General features: G+C 49.3%; 2 protein-coding genes across 2 annotated transcripts; both read left to right on the forward strand.

The window, feature by feature from the left end:
* Nucleotides 1-501: 501 nt before the first annotated feature.
* Nucleotides 502-4,202, forward strand: mtcl3 (MTCL family member 3; the record flags this gene model as incomplete). Its single annotated transcript, XM_080540054.1, has 6 exons — nt 502-879; nt 1,036-1,260; nt 1,942-2,100; nt 2,315-2,380; nt 2,514-3,713; nt 4,092-4,202. Exons 1-6 carry the CDS (start codon nt 730-732, stop codon nt 4,200-4,202), a joined length of 1,911 nt encoding a protein of 636 aa, XP_080396180.1. The 5' UTR covers nt 502-729.
* Nucleotides 4,203-6,211: 2,009 nt separating this feature from the next.
* Nucleotides 6,212-15,778, forward strand: mtcl3a (MTCL family member 3a; the record flags this gene model as incomplete). The annotated part of the gene is made up of 7 exons (XM_080541026.1): nt 6,212-6,571; nt 6,715-6,882; nt 9,913-10,179; nt 11,282-11,683; nt 12,427-12,506; nt 12,665-14,453; nt 15,554-15,778. The coding sequence occupies 7 exons, from the start codon at nt 6,212-6,214 to the stop codon at nt 15,776-15,778; spliced, it is 3,291 nt and encodes a 1,096-aa protein (XP_080397152.1).
* Nucleotides 15,779-17,792: the final 2,014 nt, after the last annotated feature.

Genomic DNA, 17,792 nt, shown 5'->3' on the forward strand with positions numbered 1-17,792 from the left:
CACACACACACACACACACACACACACACACACACACACAGGGCTATGCCTGAATCAAACTGCATTTGTATCATTAGATAATAATGATTTGGTAACGTTTTTTTCATCTAGAGCGACACAAGGATATGGCTATGGATGTACTGAACGTCCGCCTATGACACCATGAACCCCACCACAAGCGGCGCTGCCGATGCGCGACAGCCAGACAATAGCAGCCGAAAGCAGCAGCGGGCTTCGTCTCCGGCTGGCATCAAAGACAGTGGATCTAAAACGACCCAGAAAAGCACCACACCGTCAAAGCCCATCACATCAAAACAAGGAGGTCGAGGCAGTCGAGGCCATTCTCCCGTCTCAACAGCCACTGGCAAAGAGAGACAAGCTTCCAAAGGCGCGGCAGCTGTCCAGCCCAGTGGTGCTGAAAGTCCGACGTTGAGCAGGGCGGCGACGAGAGGCAGAGCCGAAGAACGCGGTCATAATACCGAAGACTCACGTTGCACTGACACAACGAGTTTAAAGGGAGATACAAATCGTGTCGTTTCCGATCAGCCTTGCTCATCGAAATCACCCAAATTAAAGAGCAAAAATCCGAGAGGAGAGGCCTCCTCGACCGGCAATAAGAAGAGCTCCAAGACCGCTGTGGGTTGCGGGCCTGGCTTTTGGAAAGAGGGATGCTTGCAGTCTGAGTTGATACAGTTTCACCTGACTAAAAGCTTAAAGAAAGGGGAAAAGATGCAGGCCAAGAAATCTCCCTCCCCGGTCTCGGAGCCGGAGCTTTCCCCCGAGGCCGTCGTTCCCGAGCCGGTGCCTCCTCCGCCAGACCCAGACCAGTACCTGCAGGATGAAATAGAGAAATTGGAGGATGAAAACGACGATCTAAAGGTAAGCTATGACATGTATGTGCAGTCGCGCCTGGTTAATATTAAAGTGGGCTTCATAACAGAACAGGCCTAGTTGTTATTAAATGAATGCCACGTCGAATATGACAATTTTTTTGCCATAATATATATTATATCATTTATTCATTGTTTACATCAGACCGAAATAGAGGAAATGCGAGCAGAGATGGATGAAATGCGAGACACGTTCTACGAAGAAGACGCCTGTCAACTGCAAGACATGCGACGTGAGCTGGAGAGGGCCAATAAGAACTGCAGGATTCTCCAGTACCGTTTGCGGAAGGCGGAGAGGAAGAGGATGCGGTTTGCACAAACTGGCGAAATGGACGATGAACTGCTGAGGAGCTTGGAGCAAGACCTGAAGGTATGGTCTTCTAATGGCTGTTCACAGTATAGCCTACAGGTGTGTGACAGTGGAACACAGAAGGGATATTCATAATTCCATTCCAAGCATTATAATGTTCTCCAATTTAATTAATTCCATGCTCAGCCTGCCTTTCCATACAGTTTGGCCTGACAATTTACCAGAATGTTTATTTATTATTATTCAACCTTTATTACAGGTATGTTGACTGAGAACATAATGGGTGTCCATTAAAGTATAGGTGACCATTAAAGTATCAGGGCCGGATTGGGAATTTAGCCAGCATATCCATGTCAGAATCAGAATCAGAATCAGAATTATAAGTATATTTTGCACATACAGTAAATTGACTTGGTGAGGTTGGTGCATAGGCCATAAAAAAAACCAATATATAAGCAAAAATAGTTTAAAATGGCAATGGCAAAAAGGGCAATAGAACAATAATTGTGTAGGCTGTAAATTAGAGTAATGTAAAACTAATATAAATGACAGTGTCAATTGTATGTGTGTGTGTGTGTGTGTGTGTGTGTGTGTTCGATAGAGGGGGGGAGGGGTTGGAAGTCCCAGAGGCAATGAGAGGCAGGGGGCTTGTTTGTGTTGTTGCCCCACTGCCATGGGGAAGAAACTGTTCAGGTGGCGCGAGGTTTGTACATTTTATGTCCATGTGTGGTATTCATATAGGTCGCGAAGGATGTATCAGTGAGGCTGCACCATGAGCTGGAGAACGTGGAGGAGAAACGTACCAAGACAGAGGATGAGAATGAGAAGCTGAGGCAAAAGCTGATAGAGGTGGAGGTGACTAAGCAAGCCTTACAGAATGAACTGGAGAAGGCCAAAGAGGTGAGGAGGAGAGAGAGAGAGAGAGAGAGAGAGAGTGTGTGTGTGTGTGTGTGTGTGTGTGTGTGTGTGTGTGTGTGAGTGTGTGTGTGTGTGTGTGTGTGTGTGTGTCTACCTCGGTCTATTAATGTTTCCACTGACTTGAGTCCAGTAAATACTGATGATATCACTTCCCCCCCATCATCGCTGATGATGTCATCTTTATTTCCCAAAGCTGTCATTGAAAAGACGAGGAGGCAAGGATGTGCAGAAAGACAAAAGGACTCCACAGACACCAACAGAGGTAAGCTTCAGATAGAATACATACTGTACATATACTATGACTGAATGGGTAATGCATTGATGCTCAATCACAAAATCAACAATGTTTTAATATGGCAAATACAAATGAACAATGTGTTTCTTTTTCTCTTCAGGAAGAAAATGATGATCTAAAATGCCAGCTGGCCTTCATCAAGGAGGAGGCGGTCATCATGAGGAAGAAGATGGCCAAGATAGACAAGGAGAAGGACCGCCTGGAGCAGGAGCTCCAGAAATACCGCTCCTTCTACGGAGACGTGGACAGCCCCTTCCCCAAGGGCGAGGCTGGGGGCCCGGCCACCACCAGGGAGTCTGAGCTGAAGCTACGCCTGCGCCTTGTGGAGGAGGAGGCCAACATCCTAGGCAGGAAGATTGTGGAGCTGGAGGTGGAGAACCGCGGGCTGAAGGCGGAGCTGGATGACATGCGCGAGGACAACCTGGCGGGGGCCTCGGCGGACCACCCCTCCCGGGAGCAGGGCGAGGCTCTCTCCGAGCTCCGGCAACAGCTCCAGCTGGTGGAGGACGAGGCCGAGCTCCTCCGCAGGAACCTGGCCGACGTGGAGGAGGATAACAAGAAGGTCACCGGCGAGCTGAACAAGCTGAAGTACAAGGCGGGTCAGCACGGCGAGGGCTCCCGGCACGGAGGAGGAGGAGGGAGTGCCGCCGATGCGGCCAAGGTGGAGGCCCTGCAGGAGGAGCTGAAGGCGGCGCGGCTGCAGATCAACGAGCTCAGCGGCAAAGTGATGCAGCTGCAGTACGAGAACCGCGTGCTCCTTTCCAACATGCAGCGCTACGACCTGGCCTCCCACCTCGGCATCCGCTCCAGCCCCCGGGACAGCGACTGCGAGAGCGACGGGGGCCGCGATGACGACTCTGTGACCTCCTCGCGCCTCACGCCCCACCGCAAGCGCGAAGGCCCGATCGGTGGGGAAAGCGACTCGGACGAGGTGCGGAACATCCGCTGCTTGACCCCCACCCGCTCCCTGTATTCCCCGGAGAGCCGTTTTTTATCCAGGAGCCTGAAGGACCGGCAGCAGATGATGGACATCCGCATCGAGGCAGAGCGGTTGAGCCGGACCATTGACAGGCTGATAGCAGACACCGCCACCATCATCGCGGAGGCCCGCGTCTACGTCACCAACGGGGAACTGTTCGGCAGGATGGACGAGGAGGAGGACGGCAGCCGTATCCGGGAGCATGAGCTGCTCTACCGCATCCATGCTCAGATGAAGGCCTTCCGGAAAGAACTGCAGGGCTTCATCGATCGCCTAGAGGTTCCCAAGCCAGAGGACAGGGAGACAGAGGAGCCACTGTCTGTGAGTCAGATGTGTTCATTAACTAAGACAGACAGAAACAGAAACACATGCAAGCGCACGCACATACACACACTTTTGAACACAAGCACATACATCCACATATATATACATTCACACGCACACATGCAGCATGAACGCGCGCACACACACACACACACACACAGACATACACACACAGTTATCTGAAGGAATATGACTGCTACTGTATATGGTGTAGTTCGATAGATAGTTTGATATATAGTGTGCATGCTGTACATGTTTTGATATGAATATGGCATATTAATCTATTTAGGTCTGAATGTGATCTCTGTGTTTTTAACATGCTGTTTACACTTTCTCTCTTTACAATTATGTTTTCCCATCTGTTAACCCACCCAGATGTTTCAACCTATCATTTTGCTGATTCTCATTCTTGTATTGTTTTCCTCACTTTCTTATGCCACTATCTTTAAACTGGTATTTCTTTTCACCCTATTCTTTGTCCTGTAAAGTCCATCTACCATAGCATAGCTTTTTTTATTTTTTTTATTTTTATCCATAGCTTTATTTGTTTTGTTTACATGCCACCCATGGTCATTCAAGGTACAGGACCCATTTCATTTTCCATGCATGCCCCAAGTTATCCAACTACTCAGAAGCTTTCAACACACTGGAGACCACACAGCTCAGAGACACCATGGGGTATTTCAGTAGGTGAGTAGACATTAGGTGAAGGGTCCTGCCTTATCTTATGTGTCCATAAACGTGTGAGGACATGCAAGCTACAGTATACAGTCTCAGCTACAGTGTAACTGTAGGCTATAGTGCAACAAAGTTAGCACATGTAGTATCTACCAATCAATAGTCTCCTTAACAAATCATCTAACAGGTAGGTGTTGAGCTGTGAAAAGAGAGGTGATGAGTTCTGGAGTATTATTTATATGCTTTCCACACTTTGGATATTTTGGCCATTTAGGTCACCTGACCTACTGTAAGTGAATTCCCTGCCAACAGGTCGAAATAAGCGCGCCTGACTGACGCGTGCGATCATAGAGAACCAGACGTAACCTAAACTGTTCATCAGAAGATGCACACAAATATCCTCGATGTTTTTTACGTGTGTGTTCACATACTTTGCATCCGAAATAGGCGTAGACATCATGTCACCGTCTGCCAGATTCGAGTTGCCCGACACATCGGAATGTCTTTGACAGTTGTAGGCTATAGGCTATGACACTCAATCTTGTGACAAATAATGCACTAAGGTCTTAATATAAAAGCCAGAAATGTGCTGGATATGGAGTTGTTTATCCGAAAGTTCGAATTGCCCCCGCGATGGAGGCGGGACGGGTCCACTTTCATCCCACCGCTGGGATCACACGTCATATATTAGGACCAGCTGTGAGGGAGATGCGCACAGGGGTTCTCGCCTCCCTACTAGAAAAGTTGTCAATGACTCGGCATCCGTAGACCTCGTTCCTGCGAGTCTTTTGTTTTCGTGTGATTATGCGAGGACCTACCAATATTATTAACCAAATGACTCTACTTTTGACACACTATTCTGTGTCCTTTTGAGGACCGTAAGGATATTTGGACATTGGAGAGCAGCCAGGTAAGAATTTGTACACGTCTTCACTTACTATCCTCTTCAAGAGGCTTTTAGGAGTACCATGAAGCATTCTTAAGATAAGAAAAATAATATAGCCTATTTTGGTTTCGTGCGAAAACAACCTCAGATTATTTTAAGATATATATAGGCACTTGAGCTGGCATATGAATTTGTGCACGTGAACATAATAAAATAAAAAACTGGCACGGCAGAGCTTGTAATGCGCGTAAACGATTTCATTGCCACGGACACGGTCACAACTTACGCCACTGATACCACTTGATCCTCCTTGAACTTCTCCGAGCGGCCGACCTAATGAGACCTCGTCTGGAAGTGAGCAGACGTGATTAATTAATGCCTCAGGTTTGTTTCCGTCAGAACTGCTCTGAGGACTCGGTACAGAGGAAACGATATGCATGCATGGTTACTGGGGGTAAAAATACTCCCAGCTCTTACATCAGTGAGCTATGTATATTTTTGGGTACTCGCTCTGTCTACAGCGGGAGTTGTTATTGGGTGCCCGCGCAGGGCAATAGGCTAGGCTATAATCATTCCCTAGAATTCAGCAGTGCATGGTAGCAGTGTGTTCTTCCATTATTAGGAAGAAGGATTTTTCTACTTTGATTTGATTTTGAATGCAACAAGACATCAAGAGATCATTGGTGTGGTGGGGCGATAGAGCAAGAGCCCCACACAGTCCCACACCAGAATGACAGCTTGACCTTGTAAAGGCGCGGTGACATGGAATGGACACATGCACCCCGTGCAAGTGGAGCGGCCGGGGCTGCTGTGAGACTGAGAGAGCGGGAGACGGGGGAAATGGCTGGGTTCGGATAGTGATGTTGCAGCGACCTACCCGTCACCAGAAGGCTGACATTGTGTGTTTGCTTTATAGGCTACTGATTGAGAAATGTGGAATGCGTTCGGGAATGGGTCAGGGTTGCATGCGGGCGGCGGCGGGTACGTGCCAGCGCAGGGCTGGGAATTCGTTCCGTGCTCCAGGCTGGAGAGGGAGAGGGGCAGGGGGGAGAGGAGCGGCCCGTTCAGGACTTTCTCTATCCCGCCCACAGCCGGTCAGTTCTCCGAGCAGCCTCAGCCTGGAGTTGGAACGCTTGGAACATCACTCGAGGAGGCTCGGGGGCACGACCCACAAGCTCATCACAACCGCCTAAAAAAGAAATTTGTGGATTTGAGAAAACGCCATGGAGAGGACAAAGAGGAATGGATGAGGGAGAAGGAAGTGCTTCTAAGACAAGTTGCTGACATTCAAGTAATTGCAATTAGTTCGAGAGATATGCCACCACCAGACTTTTAAAATGAATAAGGTTGACATAAAGTAGTGATTTGTCTATCTTGATTATGTATCATTATGTTATGTAACCAATTAAAAGTTGTTCTATGTCACATCCCCAGGGTGGGGAGAACAGAAGGATTTTGTTGGACCTGAAGTCGGTTCTGGAGGAGGTTCAAGTGGAGGTGAAGAGAGAGGAGTCGAAGAGGAGTGAGCTGCAGCTGCAGTACACGGAGGACAGATGCGCATGGGAGTTAGAGAGAGCAGAGCTGAAATGCAGAATTGCACAGGTACAATAAGCCACATCCGATCAGTCAACTCAATCATCTGTGCCTCAAGTGGCTGCGACGCTTTTGTCTTGTTTGTGAGCCTCCTTTGACGAGCAAACTCGTGCAATCGGTCTGTTAAGCCATTAGACAGCAAACAGGACAGAAGCTCAGTTTCAGATGGCATGTGTGTTTTTTGGAGTGTATAAATAGTCGTTGCCACACTTGTCACTTAGTTGGAGAGGTGATAAGTATTCCTGGCACCGATCCAAGTCCCAAATTCTGTTTAGACAAAAGCTTTACACTGTGAAGGAAAGGAGATTAGTGTATAGTCTAGTCAGGCACACAGATCAACTGACAGACGGCTCGTTAAGATGACCTTATTTAAGAGCAGCTGTCTGTGTTAACAATAGGTTAAATGTTTCTCAAAAGGAAAAGGAAAAAAAACGTTTATAGAGGATTGCATAGCAACACCATGTCTTGATACGGCATCTCTCACAGGACATATCCACTGGATGATTAGGTTTCATTTGAATGCATCATTCATCCCGAGCATTTATGGAGGGAGATCTTGTGTTACTTTCTGAAAGGAGGGCTCTGTTTAGTCTGGAGTTTTTTTTATCCATCCCTTGTGTACATAGAAGTTCAGATGATATCTGTGCCCTCTTTCAGACTGCTGTCTGTGTCCTTTGTTCATATCTGTAGGCTATGTATCCCCTTCGGTCTAAATCCCTAAGTCTAATGGATTGGTCACACATTCACAGATCCCATTTACTTTTGTGCCCTCACACCACGTTCCCTGGAATCCTTATAAAGACACAAGCCAGCCAGTGTTCTCTGTTTATGAATCGCGTCGTGGCAGTTTTAATCCTCTGCAGAAGTGTCTCTGCTATGATGCCAGTGTGACTCATCCGGATCACAGACCCCTGAGATGCCTGGCTGTCCTTCACTCTGACGCAGAGGGAGCTAGGAAGATGTACTCTACCGCAGGGGATTGTGTGTGTGTGTGTGTGTGTGTGTGTGTGTGTGTGTGTGTGTGTGTGTCTGTGTGTGTGTGTGTGTGTGCGTTCATGCTGCATGTGTGCATGTGAATGTATATATGTGGAGTGGAGTGTGTATGAATGTATATATGTGGAGTGGAGTGTGTACAGTATGTGTATGTGTGCTTGTGTTCAAAAGTGTGTGTGTGTGTGTGTGTGTGTGTGTGTGTGTGTGTGTGTGTGTGTGTGTGTGTGTGCGTGTGTGTGTCTGTGCAGCATGTACGGTATGCACCTGTATATATACACACAGTAACTGCTTGTCCACTCACTCATTATGTCAGTATTGCATTTTGATCTCGGATGGGATTTACATTCCATACCGCAATTAGTCTTTCTGTGAGCCCAGTATGTGACTCTGAGAGACACATTTCCCAAAGGAAAAAGGCAGGTCTGTGTCCGTGCCTCTGACCAAAACACTACCAGTGCTTAGAATTCACTTGTTGTCCTCTAGAGGTTTGAGTAAATACACAGTATTCTATTATTTATTACATAAACAGATTGGGAATGTTGGTCTGGCAGCGCAGGGATATGCAGGCCAGGGAGGGCCTAGTTAGTTCCATTGTAAAAGCTGTTTTCTCCCTGAACCACATCCTGCCACAGCTTATACTTCTGTTTCTCCCGGCAACCATGTCTTCACCACCAAGCATCCCAGGCCGGATATTTGCAAGCATATTTCTCCAAATAGTTTAGATTTTTATAACAGAAACATCTCCCTGCCTCCATGCGACCCCAACCCCCCTCCCTTGAGGAATGTGACATTGTGAAGCTTTGGCTGTGTGTCACCTATTTATAGAGAGCACCATGGTGACACCGTCACCTTTACACAGACTGCACCGTCTCGAAACAGCAGGAGATGGCTGCCTTCAGTCTGTGTGTGTGTGTGTGTGTGTGTGTGTGTGTGTGTGTGCTGTGGGTGTGTGTGTGTGTGTGTGTATGTGTGTCTGTGTGTGTGCGTGCACGCACGGACGCACATGTGTGTGTGTTTGTGTTTGTATGTCTGTGTGAACATTCATGCGTAATGTATGAGAGTCAGCAGTCAACAGTCTCTGTTTTGCTTTTTTGACCATCGTCGTTTGAGCTCTTTTACTGTCTGTTTATGTTATGGTTCTGAATAGACTGTGGACAGCTCCAGTCACCCTTGCACTGCAATTGTGGAGAGAGTTCAAAAAGAATTCAGACGGGGAGAGAAACGCTCTGTTCATACTCCATAATTTTATAGTCCCTAGCTACCGGCAAAAATAGCCTCATGACAGACAGCAGTAGTTGGATGATGTGTATGTCTTCTACACACAGCGAGGCGTTGTCCTGGTGTCCATCCAGTTCTCAAGGCCTGCATAGTTTCTCTCCAGACTTCAGAGAAAAGCACATTCTGACCACAGACAGAGAGAGAGAGAGAGAGCTGATACTCCTAACACACACTAACCCACCCTTAGTCCCAGCCAACCACTGAGAACAGACCTCAAGCCCACTTCAACTGAGAACGAGAAAAACAAGGGTCTTGACTGGGTGTAGATGGCAGATGTCTTCTGGATAGAGAGGCGATATTGCCAGTCTTTTCATCATCTCCTATCCTCCACATCCCCTCCTCACACAGGCACAGGAAGTAGAATCAATGTTATATTGACCTTGTTGGGATATCCTGTCAGACGAGAGAGAGAGAGAGAGAGAGAGAGAGAGTGAGGGGGAAAAGAGAGAGAGGGGAGGTGAGACTGGCCATGAACTCCTGTGAGTTATGCAGGATGTTCTTGGCTGTCAATCCCATCCTCTCTGTCTGCTCCCTCCCTTCTCTTTCTCTTTCTCTCATCCCTCTGGTCCTTAATTTCCCCCCATCTCCCTTCCTGCCACTCCCTCCTCCATTTTCCCACCTCTTAAATGTTTTCATTTTTCTCTCCCTCATTCCTTCCCTCCCTTCTTCCCCACCTCCCTCTCCCTTTCTCTCTCTCTCTCTCTCTCCCCCCCTCCTTCTCTCTCTCTATCTCTCTCTACCCTCCCCCTCTCTGCTCTCCCTCTCCAGTTGGAGGTTAGAGGAAGTCCAGGTGGTGTGGAGGCGGTGCCGGTGGCGGCGAGGAGCCCGGAGCCCCGGGGGACGTTGCGTCGGGAGCAGGAGGAGCAGAAGAGGTTGCTGGCCGACACCCACACGGCCGCCATGGACCTGCGCTGCAGGCTGGACCACAGCGAGAGGGGCTGGGTGAGGGAGAAGTCTGAGCTGCTGGAGCGCTTCGACTCCGAGAGGAAGGAGTGGGAGAGTCAGCTGGGAGACATGCAGAGGAAGATTGAGGAGGTGAGACATGTGAGAGTACTGTCGGGTTGGGTCGAACTGACTGATCAGCGGAAAAAATTGGCACTTGGTGGTTTTATGGTAATGTATTTTTTATAGCAGCACTCATTTACAGCGGGAAGAGTGCGGAGAGGAATAGTGACATGGTGGTTTAGTCAGGCCTTAGTCAGGCCTTTCAACATCCAGACATATGATGATGTTCACTGTAGCCTTATGATATATGGTATAGGGTTAGGGTTAAAAGGCTGTAAAAGCCCCCAATGCTACTCCATACACTGAGGTACTTGGCCTCTCCTCCTACTCACCCTTTGAAACATCAGGCCCATCAAAACAAACTGATCCCTGGTCAGTGCAGCTGCGGTGGGGGCGGAAAGGAAGGGGCGCTCTGTCATGCTCATGTGAGGAGAGGTGGAAGGGGAGCTGTGGGGGGGGGGGGGGGGGGGGGGGGGTGTGGGGGGGGGAACACAGGACCCCCCCAGGGGAAATCAGACACAGGAGGATTTAAATCTAACACACTCAGCCAAGGAGATCAGCTCTCTCTAATGAGGGAAGTAATACAAAAGGAGTGGATTGAGGGCTAAAGCATTGGAACAGGCAGCTTTGATGGAACATGTGGGTCTCGTTTGGCCTCACAGGAACCCAAAAAAAAGAAAAAGAAAGAAAAAAGCAGTCGAAAAAGGGAAAGAGGCAAAAAGGCAGAAGTCCAGGCATTGCATAACGGCAGGATGCCAGTGCTCATGAAATATGTTTCAGCTTGGGACGGAATGGTTGGAGGAGAAAGGCCATCCAATTTGTTTAGTACTGTTGTGAAAGGACGAAGGGCTGACTTCCAAGTTGTTGTTTTTCAATGGCTGCATATGTGCAGGATAGGACTAGAATATCTGCCATGCTGAACACTGGGTCTGACTAGCATTATGTGTGTGTGTGTGTGTGTGTGTGTGTGTGTGTGGGTATCTGTGTATATATGTGTGTGTTGTGTGTGTGTGTGTATATCTGTGTGTGTGTCTGTGTGTGTGTGTGTGTATCTTTGTGTGTGTGTGTGTGTGTGTGTGTGTGTGTGTGTGTGTGTATCTGTGTGTATCTGTGTGTGTCTCCCGTCCTGTAGTTGTACAACGAGGTGCGGGCCAGGCGAGAGGGAGAGGAGACGAGCCGGAACAGCAGGACCCACGACAGCTCAGCCGCCCAAAGGCACAGCTTACATTCCACCAGCGTCGAGTCCAGCCTGCTGGGCGAGCCCCGCTCGGACCCCCACAGCAGCTACAGCAGCCACGGCGACCCACCCGACCGTCGACGCAGCCCCGGCAGCGGTTCGGTCCGAGACTCCGTCTGTAGCCAGCAGGACGTGGACACGGCCGAACTGGAGGCCATCTTGAGGGGGGTCATGGGGCGGGGGTTCGAGGGAGACACTCCCTCTCCCGTGAGGAGTAGGAACGTCAGCACACCGCAGAGCGCCTCGGAGACAGACTACGGGAGCGACAAGAAGAAGAACATGACCGCCCTCAACGCCGTGAGTCCGCTGTGCACTCCTCCTTCTGTCCTTCCTCTGCCTTTTTCACCCCCCTCCCTCGTCCCTCACGGCCGTGTCTAATCCTTTCACTGACTCTGTCTCCGATGATGCATTCCATCGTCTATCGTGTGATCATCCCTCTCTCTCTCTCTTCTTGTAGGCCTCCTCTATCTCTGTATCTGTTTGCTGCTATATTGCTCTTTAGTCTCTTTTTGTTCCTGTTTAAGATTGTAATATCTCTCTCTCCCCCCTCCTCTCTCTCCATCTCCCTCTCCATCTCCCTCTCCATCTCCCTCTCCATCTCCCTCTCCCTCTCCCTCTCCATCTCTATCTCCCTCTCCCTCTCCCTCTCCCTCTCCGTCCTTCTTTCTCGCTCTCTCCATACCCCTCTCTATCTCTCTTACTGTTTCTCCCTCTCTCTCTCTTCCACCCTCTCTCTCTCTCTCTCCCACCTTTTATCTCTCTCCCACCCTCTCTCTCTCTCACACCGTTTCTCTCTCTCCCACCCTCTCTCTCTCTCCCTCCCTTTATCTCTCTCCCACCTTCTCTCTCTCCCACCCTCTCTCTCTCTCCCACCCTGTCTCTCTCTCCCACCCTCTCTCTCTCCCACCCTCTCTCTCTCCCACCCTCTCTCTCTCCCACCCTGTCTCTCTGTCCCACCCTCTCTCTCTCTCTCACCCTCTCTCTCTCACCCATCCTCTCTCTCTCATCCACCCTCTCTTCCCTCCCCCTCTTCTCCCCAGGCCCTGAAGGAGATAGCTAGAGTGAGTGAGGAGCTGTGTAGCTACCAGGATGAGATCAGGAGGAAGTCTGTGGATAAGAGGTAATAATCCTTCAGCTACATCAACACACTTGCCTGCCATCAATGTGGACACAGTGGCACTAATGAAAAAAAATGTCTCCTATATTAAATACCTGGGATGCTTGCTGTGCTCTGTCATGTCACGTGAGTCTCTTCCTCTGTTCCGTGTCCTATCCTAGGAGGCGGACGGAGTCCCCGTTCCCAGAAACCTTCCCAGAGAAGAGCCAGAGAGTGGACAGCGTTCTGAACAGACTGGAGACGGACGAACCTGTGTTGGACCTCAATCAGCTGTGTGAAGACCTCCGGTCCCTGGGGGAGCAGAACTGGACCAGCTGGGCGGCCATCAGCAAGGAGCCCAACACCCCCAAATCGCCCCCTGAGAAAGAGAGCGAGGCCCCTCCAACGCCCCCTCCACGCACCACCTCCTGGTACCTCTGCAGCCCCACGCCTCCGGAACAACCTCACGAACTTCATGTCCCAGAATCCCACATCCCTGACAGGAAGTGCCACAGCCCCTGCGTGCTCGTGGACAGGAAGTGCAGTAGCCCCTCGATCGTCAGAAAGTTCGAGGCGATGCTGCAGGAGAACGAGGGGAAGGTTCTGACCGACGTCGGGGCGGCGTCCTGCGCGGCGCCTGCTAACTCCAAGTGCAATATCGGCTGCTGCCATAACCGGTGGTCCTGCGACGGGAGCAGGTTTAACAGCAGTAAGTCGTCCACTTATGTGCCTGTCCAAAAATGCCTCTCTGAATTCAATATTCTGACTGTTGGGAAAGACTGCAACCTCGAACACAGACCTGCTGAGAATCCAAAAGGCCCAGAGGGACATATTACACAGCCCCTGAGACAAGATGTAACTGGCGTAGCTGCTGGCCTCTCTGTTCATTTAAGTATGCCCTCCTCGGAATCACCACAGCTCCACCCTAACCCTCAAAGCGCCCGTAGGAATAAGATGCTGGAGCAGAAAACAGCTGAGTTTAACCGTACTCTCTTTCAGGCCGGGATGGGCAGAGGGGTCGGAGAGGACACGTTCACCTCCGCAGATGTCTCTGCGGCTCTCAAACCAGTTTGTCCGACGGCGCGTGCTGAGGTCACACCCAGGGAGGCCGCCCACTTTGACCTCCGACCTCAGTTCACGGAGGGCAAACATAAGGTCGTCCCCTCTGGTATCTCGGAGGTGAAACTCAGCAAAACCCAGTCTGACCCCACCCCGCCACCGCCGCTGTACCCAGAGGTCAAACTGAGGAGAACCACCCTGGACCCGGCAGCACAATACCAAGAGGTCAAAGTGAGGGACATGACCTCTGACCTTTCACCCCCACGCCCGGAGGCGGGGTCCAGGGAGAGGATGACTTCCCACACACCCCCCTTCCCCACTCATTGCCCTGAGGTCTACCACAAAGCGACACCCCACAACAGTCCGTCGAAGCTCTCTAACCCCGAACACAACGTGCCTGCCAAAACCCACCTGGCTCCGGGTGTGTGCGTCAGCCCTTACTGGGACAAAACCCAAGCAGAGAGGCTTCACCCTCCCAAGACCCAAGGCCCAACCACCGCCCAGCAGCATCCTCCAGAGTCCAGGTCCAGGCAGCCCGGGCACGGCACAGCAGCGCAGGACGCTCCCAAACCCCACGGACCCCGTGTTCTGAACGAGCATCATCCCTGGAAACCCCTGACCCTGGCTGCCTACCCGCGGCCCGCCGAGTCCAGGTCCAACTACGGAGCGGTGGAGAGGATTCTGAAGAGCTACGAGAGTTCAGCCTGGAGCAAGCAGCAGCAGTCCCAGCAGGACCGGCAGGAGGACCGGCGGAGCCAGCCCAGCCCCAGGCAGGAGGAGGACCTCAGAGAGCTGCTGGACATGTTGGATATGGACCATATGTCCCGTCCTGCCTCCCCCAGACACACGCACACACACACACACCACGGCCCGGCCAAGTCGCATCACCGAGCGACACGGCTGAGTGTGCAGGTCAGTACAGCCGGATGCTACACGCACGCACGTGCACGCTCACACACACACACGCACGCACGTGCACGCTCACAAATCATACCCACGCATCTACGCACCGTCTCGTGCGCACATGCATGCACATGCACACACACACACACATGTACACACACACACACACACACGCACACGCACATACACACACACACACACATACACACACACACACATACACACACACACACACACACACACATTCTGTAGCGCTCTCTACGGCCTATTATGTGTCATTGTTTGGACTGTCTGTATGACTTGTTGTTCCCGTCAAAGTGTTTCAAGCCTTACACAAGTGGAATGATAAAAGTGGACCTCACACATTCCATTGTGAAACACTTGTGTGATTGCCCCTGGCTAAGGACGGCACCACAGGGAATGGTGTTTATTTCTGCTATGTGCAGAAAGAGGCCAAATCCTTCTCGTTGGGATGTGGGCCATTTTACTATTAAAGCCTTATAACAAAGGACTGGTGGCACAGAGTTAACTTAGCAGCTCCACCCCCCATCCCAACCACCCCACTCCCCCACCCCACCCCACCCCCCAAAAAATAAAATCCAACTCTTTCATCTTGGCGCTTTATTGGAAACAGTTTCTGGCTCTTGTGTTGTAATTACAGGAATATCTCCAAACAGTCATCTGACACTGAGCCCCATCCAGACCACAGGAATTACAGCTCTCTAGATTAACTGCTTTAATGTCATGCAAATGTTTCTGAAATCGTGGGGATGATTACTAGGCCAATTAGAGTGGACATCAGAGCGTGCAACTTTCCACTTTGCCTGGTATGTTTGTTCATTTAACCTTGATTGAGGATGGCTGTGTGCTTTATATTCACAAGGGATATAAATGATGCTAAACATTTCGTTGACTGGTATGTTGTCTGGTACTCTGCAATGACAATAAAGTTGAATCTAATTTAATCCAATCTGATCTAATCTAATCTAATCTATTCTAATCTAATCTAAATGTTGACAGCGGCACAAATCGAATGTATTCTAGTGAAAATGTTGTTCTGGCAGCTGATTGGAGGGATTCACCTTAACGTTTCTCGTCTGTTTCCACAGCAGAGCAAAGAGTCTTCCATCTCATCTTCTGTCCAGAGGAACAACTTCTCCAGGCCGGCTCGTCCTGCCAACCGCCGCCTCCCCTCTCGATGGGCGAGTCGCTCCTCCTCCTCGTCCACATCTTCCTCGGCCTCCCCCTCTCCCATCTCACACCGCTCCCTCTCTGGCCAGAAACACACGTCTTACTCCTACTCTGCCTTCCACACGGAGACAGTCATCATCTGACCCCAAACTGACCCCCTGTGTGTTCAGATCTGAACCAATGAGATGCTTTCATGTACTCTGAAACCCGCAACCCCCCCCCCCACACACACACACACACACATCTCCACCTCTGTAAATACCAAGCCCTGACTGTTATTTCTACTCTACTCTGAAGTGCTTTACCTGTGGACAGCGTGAGTTCACAACCCGTCTTTAGAATGTATCGCATCATCATGTGGAGGAGACATCATATCCCAGATTTGTTAGTATTTCCATAGCAGACTGTACCTTTGTGACTCATTCAACCAATTCTCTTTTCATGCTCATCTTGACTTACTTGATGTTACATAATTGTATACATAATTACAATATTGCAGAATGCTTTGCCTTTCACCAATACAATATATCAGCAGTTTAGATTATATGTTTCTCTCTCCAAATCTTTACCAAAGGCAGTGATTAGCTCTATTTGAAGATGAAAGAAACCTTGTTTCTACGGTTTTATTTGACTCTCTAGTTGCCTAGCACTTACTGTTGTCAAGCAGATAGCTACAGTAGCTCCATGTGTGGCTTCCTGTTCCTGGGGGTATGTTTTTTTTTTTCTTCCTTCCGTTTATTAAGCATATCTGAAACTCTAACATGAAATGGACAAACCCCTTTTGTACTTTTATTAACTTTAATCAGTGGTTCAGTACCTGGTCCTTAATAATACTTTGCCCTGTTGAATAGTACAGTCTGTTGAATTCATGTGGTGAGTATGTCATGAAACCTGTCATGAAAGTGATGCCTTTGCTGTTCTCTTCGTGTAATAAATGTAACTATGAATTTACTCATGTTGTTGGATTGGATATCAAGTGATGATAATGTGTATGTTCATATCCGAATCATATTTTCTTCTAGACTTTGAGCTCATAATAATTCAGGGTAACACTCATACTCTGACAGATTATATGATGTGTTTATGGTGTGTCAGTTATGGTCAATGGGTAATTTCATTTCAGCTCAGGGAATGCATGGAAATGTGCTTGCCAAAGCACTGTGTATATACTTCCACATGAAGGACTGCATTTCTGTGTCTATTAGTTTCTTGGCCTGTCTGGAGGTTGAGCACCAACATAGGAAGACCCCTGGGATATCTGGGTCACTCAGTCTTCTATGGCTTGACATGGACTGTGACAGTCAGTGATCTCTTTCTCCCGTGAGTGATTGCTGCCATGGCGATGAGACACCGGTGACGTCTCCAGGGCCGGTTTCCTCACAGTGACAGGGTTGTTTTGTGTTCATACCCTTCCCCCTAGGGACACATGATGTGTCATCAACCTCAACTCGGGTACAGTGACCTGATGTGGACCCTCAATCTCCCTCTGTCCGATCATCCTATCAGCATGTCAGGACATAAAAGACACCCGTAAAGTTTTAGTGTCTCTGCAGGTAAATCAGTTCTCCACGGCCTGCGTCCCGTCTGGCCATGAGACACCTGACCCATGTCTGAAACCGTGTACCCCGCGCTGACTGAAATAGCAGCTGCAATAATGTTTTGGTGCCAGAAATCCTACCCCGATGCATGATGATATAAATACAGTGATCCTTCCCTATCTTCCTGTTTATCTTCCTGCGTAGACATACCCAGCTAGACATAGGCCCAATCCCACCCCTTGCCCTTACCACTTCGCTAGCTAACCTTACAATGGCTTAAGGCTGATTTGTGCATGACAGTCCTGCATTTTGCCATATTTCCATGTCGCATTTCCCCCCTTTGATGGTATATGATGCCCGAAATGTAACTAAAGTCCAGCAGCGAAGTTGTTGCGCATCCACAAGGGGTGATGGTATGGCTGGGTTAGCAATAACTGGGTTAGCTTGATATACAACCAGGCAGCCAGTGGTCGTTGAGGTCTCAATTGGCACAACTATTGCTAATAATATTATTATAACAATACTATTATACTATAATAATAATAATAATAATAATAATAACCATCATTACATACCTTTGAGCATTCAACATTATCACGGGGAATATTATGCCCCGTGA

The sequence above is a fragment of the Nansenia antarctica genome (assembly GCF_963989245.1).
Source record: "Nansenia antarctica genome assembly, chromosome: 10".
NCBI classification, from domain to species: Eukaryota; Metazoa; Chordata; class Actinopteri; order Argentiniformes; family Microstomatidae; genus Nansenia; species Nansenia antarctica.